Here is a 4,481-nt window from a genome sequence, read left to right as displayed (position 1 = left end):
TTGTTGGAGGCACCCGACAACGCTTGCTTCAACTCCGTCATGACCTGATCCTGTCGCGAGAGATGGGCCATAATAGCCCTTTGTTGCTCCCTTAAGATTTTTACCGTTTCCACAACGTGCTCGTCTTCAGCATCATCAAGACTTGCCTCTCGAACATGTTGTGGATATTGCTTGCCATGGACCGGAGTGGCTACGCCCTCCTCATTGCGAGTATCGCTGATCGAATTTTTGTGCTAAGGCTGATTTCCTTGGGCCTCAACATTGTGTGTGATGTTGACGCCGTTATCTGCCATCTTTTATGATTTTTCTCTAAGAAACAAAGAAGTAAGCAGGTTAGTAATAGATGCAAGGATCAATCCAATTACGCAGCTATCTAAGCCCCATGGTGGGCGCCAAACTGTTTACCCATAAAACGGTACAGTTGAATTTATACGTTGTTTAATAGACAAGCGAATCGATTTGATCTCAAAATGATAAATTTTGTCAGAAAAATCCTCCCCTTATAATGGTTGTTGAAATCCCTATTTATAGTGGCACCTAGGGAACAAGGTCCTAGGATCAAGCCCTCTTAAATGACAATTATGAGGGTCATTGAAGAATGTGTAACAGTAGGCTATGAATGTCATATTCTCTATAACGGACTATGTATTTAATACCGCAGAATATTCTTCATTGAATGCTATCAGGTGACGGGCATTCATCTGTCTTTATGAGCAATATTCCCTTTGGAGCTTCCCGGTGCCAACCGAGACTGCCGCCTCTGGTCTTGACTTCCACCTATCTCGCTTTCCATCTGGTTCCACGTATCACTTTATTATACGAGCATTTAATATGAACCGATTTTATCCTATACAAAAGAGTTACTAAAATAATAGCATTATTTCTAAGATAGCATAAAAAATTTAAAATACAAAATGTCACCATATAAATTTTAAAATATTAGAGTATTATTTGGCCCAAGAAAGTGTGAAATGAAGAAATCAATAATATTGATTATGTGAAACATAGCGTGGCAAGACGGATATTCACACGGAAGTACAGTTGCATCCGTAGAAATTGTGTTTTTTAAGCTTTGGACCGTAGAACTATAATATGCCACGTGCGTATTTGAATGTGCTCATTTGTCGCTCATTCCATTTTAGGTAACAATAATAATAATTCACTCTTGCAAAGCTATTGTGGGCTTAGTCATCACGCGAAAAAAGTAGAAATAAATAAATAAATAAAACCATAATTCATAGGGGAAAGTTCAAAGTCTTCTTCTTCCTTGCCCTTCCACTCTTTTCCTTTCTGTGGTTATCTCTCAAAACCCCAAATTCCTCTTATCAACTTATTCTTTGATCTGTGCCTTATTTAACTGAAGCTGCTTTGAGGTAATTTATTATTACTCGCATGGTTTTGTGAATTTGTTCAATTTTAATTACTGGGTATCGGAAATTGAGCTTCTTTTACTAATTGGAGGACTGGCTTTTCTTTTCCCCTTCTTGTAGTTCAAATTATTGAGTATCTGCGTGACTCAGATGTGACCTTACAGTATTATTGTTTTGGTTGGTTATGGAGTCGTTTCCGGAATAAGGGATAATTAAGTGAAATTTTTGAATTTGTTATATGGTGATTATTTTTTATATTGAACATGGTGATAGAGATTGTCTTGGGATTTGGGGAAGGAAGCTCTTTTCAATGTTGGGTTTGAGATGTTAATCTCAACTTTGTTTAATAAAGGTGGAAATTTGGGGTTTAGTCCCCTCTTTTTTTTTCTCTGAGCTGCTGTTGGAAGTATATTAATCAATTAGTATGAAATTTATAATCGGGGACTAGCAAAGTGGAAAACTGGAAAAACAGATATTGGTATCGATGCCATATTAAACCAAAAGAGCGAGACATTGTATTGTCTCTAATCTCTATGTAACATTTGATTCTCACCAGTGTAAGTAAAAGCAGGTAAGGTGATCATTTGGTGTTAAGGGCTTTCTTTAGTTTTTTTTTCCGTTGGATATGAGATTAGTGAGTCAGACTGCTTTTGCTTTTTTGCTTGCTTTGTTAAAGTGGAGTAATATTTTAAAGGTTTTATCTTTTGACAGATGGAGGACGGCAAGATGTCTGAGGATATTTTGACTTCAGCTGCGGCATTTGTTGAGGGTGGAATTCAGGATGCCTGCGATGATGCTTGCAGCATATGCCTTGAAGCATTTTGTGACAGTGATCCTTCTACAGTACGTAGTTCACATTATCCCGTGTTAGTGTTAGCAGAATTGGCTTTTAAATGGAGTAATATAATTTTTCAACGTGCAGGTGACTGGTTGCAAGCATGAGTTCCATCTTCAATGTATTCTTGAATGGTGATCCAAATATTCCCTATTAATTAGATATCTCATGTCTAACACTTATCTCTATGATGCATAGTGCTTTTTTATGACTTCCCAAAAAGGTGATATTTTGTGGACATTGATGGCTGCCTAAGGGCTTTTATTGTTCCTCTAATGTTGTAAAGATGAGTTGTAGGCTTTCTTGCGGAAAATTAGAATGCTCTATGAAGTGCCTCTGGTGGGAACACACAAACTAGATGTAGAGTATTTTGACAACGTTAAAGATCCAAATACTGCAATTAAGCATGTCATTAGGCTTTCTCAATTAAAAAAAATGACATGGGGCTTTTGAGTTTGTATTTTCATGTGATATATTCCTCTGTTGCCCAACTTTTGGGTTCCATGGTTTTCTTGGAGGATTATATGCTCCTACTTGAAGAGTTTGCTTGAAGATGTAAGAGATAGGTGGTCATTATGATTTCAGCATTGTGATTCTTTCTGATTAATATTAATAAGATACCCATAAATAAATGATGCTTGATGTTGCTCACTGATTGTATAGATGATGTAGAATATAATCCCAATTGATGACTGAGAAAAGGGTGTGAATCCATAGTCTTTATCCATGATTTTTGGCGTTCCATCTTATCTATTAAGCTTTTATACCCAACTTCCTGCGAAGGAGGCCCAAAGAGCAGGAGGAGGGGGTTTGCTGTTACTGTTGGTTCCTTGTTGTGTCTGTTTAGGACGATAAAAGAGTGAGCAAAATAATGACAAATGACTTCTTGATGCTCTAAATATCTCCTATTTACTATTGTTCCGACCAAATTCATGTGGAAAGTTAAACTTAAGTGGCATTGATCAATTGAATCATGATTGTATCCGCTATTTCTGATATTAAAATTAGAAAAAAGGTAAAATTGGAGCATTTGATTCTCTTATTTTAAATTTAAATTTTTGGAACTAAGTTTTATTCATTCGAAATTGTATTTGTCAAGGAAGATTATCAGTTGATAGATTATGAATTTTTGGATCTTTGGCTGTATATGCTGCAATTACTGAGACTGAAGGCACGAATAGAGCTTAATTTGAAAGCACTAATATCATGAATAAATTTAATGTATGTGCTGTAGGTGTCAGCGAAGCTCCCAGTGCCCTATGTGTTGGCAGGTTCTCAGCTTGAAAGACCCTAACAGGTTCGGTCTTATTCTCAAATCAGCCACTTGTTTATCAGTTTGTGATCTTTCTTAGTCCTCCTTCAATGCTGTCGATAAATGTGCTTCTCTTTCAGCCAGGAATTGTTGGTTGCAGTAGAGCACGAGAGAAACATCAGGATGAATCCTCCTAGAAACACCACAATCTTTCACCATCCAACTCTAGGAGATTTTGAATTACAGCATGTTAGCATTTCTGAAGTCCACGAAAGTTTTTTCTTCTTATAAGCTGTTAATGATCCATTTTGTGAAAAAATCTTGTATGTTTCTTTCACAGTTACCTGTAAGTGCAACTGATTCTGAACTTGAAGAGCGTATCATTCAGCACTTAGCTGCTGCCGCTGCCATGGGAAGGACACGCCACCTTGCCAGAAGGGAAGGTCAGCAAGGTAGGTCATCAGGTCAAGGTCATCCCCATTTTCTGGTGTTTTCAACTCATCCAAATGCTCCTCCTCCTGCTGCTGCTGCTGCTTCATCTTCTACTCAAAGGAGTGGGGGTGTACCCGCTCCTGCATTCTTGGTTTCTGGTCAGGATTCTCCAATTGTTGCTGTTGGAGAAGGTTCTGGACAACTAGTCACTCAACCATCTTCTTTTCAAGCTGATCAGGTTTCTGCCTCTGGGTCAGGATCAAATGCTGCTGTTAATCAACTTGGGACTTCGTCAAATGATAGGTGTGTTTATTTGTCAAGCTTGGTTGAGATTTGATGGTTCCTCTTTTCTTTTGCTCTATGTGGGTTACATAATTACAGTCATGGGAATGGATCCTCCAAAAATAAAATGAGTTTGCAACAATTACCAAAAGAAAGCCAACAGCCTCACCCTTTCTAGATAGGGGCACAACAAAAAGGCCTTCTTGTGGAATTTTCCCTTTTTGATGGCTATCTCATTCTTCTTAATTCCCGATCATGAAGAGTTGGTGAACAAGAAAGATACCTTAAATCTTGAATTTTAAGGGGGGGG

The 4,481-nt window shown here is 37.9% G+C and overlaps 1 protein-coding gene across 1 annotated transcript in view; it reads left to right on the top strand.

The window, feature by feature from the left end:
• The first annotated feature begins 1,200 nt into the window (after nt 1-1,200).
• LOC109244946 (E3 ubiquitin-protein ligase RHF2A-like) overlaps nt 1,201-4,481 on the top strand; it is a 6,602-nt gene continuing 3,321 nt past the window's right edge. Inside the window, exons 1-6 of the mRNA XM_019412113.1 lie at nt 1,201-1,373; nt 2,082-2,213; nt 2,293-2,339; nt 3,440-3,502; nt 3,598-3,706; nt 3,798-4,192. Of these exons, the coding sequence (XP_019267658.1) occupies nt 2,082-2,213; nt 2,293-2,339; nt 3,440-3,502; nt 3,598-3,706; nt 3,798-4,192 (746 nt within the window). The 5' untranslated portion in view covers nt 1,201-1,373. The remainder of the gene's footprint in view (nt 1,374-2,081; nt 2,214-2,292; nt 2,340-3,439; nt 3,503-3,597; nt 3,707-3,797; nt 4,193-4,481) is intronic.

This window comes from Nicotiana attenuata, unplaced genomic scaffold, assembly GCF_001879085.1.
Source record: "Nicotiana attenuata strain UT unplaced genomic scaffold, NIATTr2, whole genome shotgun sequence".
Classification (NCBI taxonomy): domain Eukaryota; kingdom Viridiplantae; phylum Streptophyta; class Magnoliopsida; order Solanales; family Solanaceae; genus Nicotiana; species Nicotiana attenuata.
The sequence above is the reverse complement of the archived record's forward strand: the minus strand, read 5'-3'. Positions and strand labels throughout refer to the sequence as shown.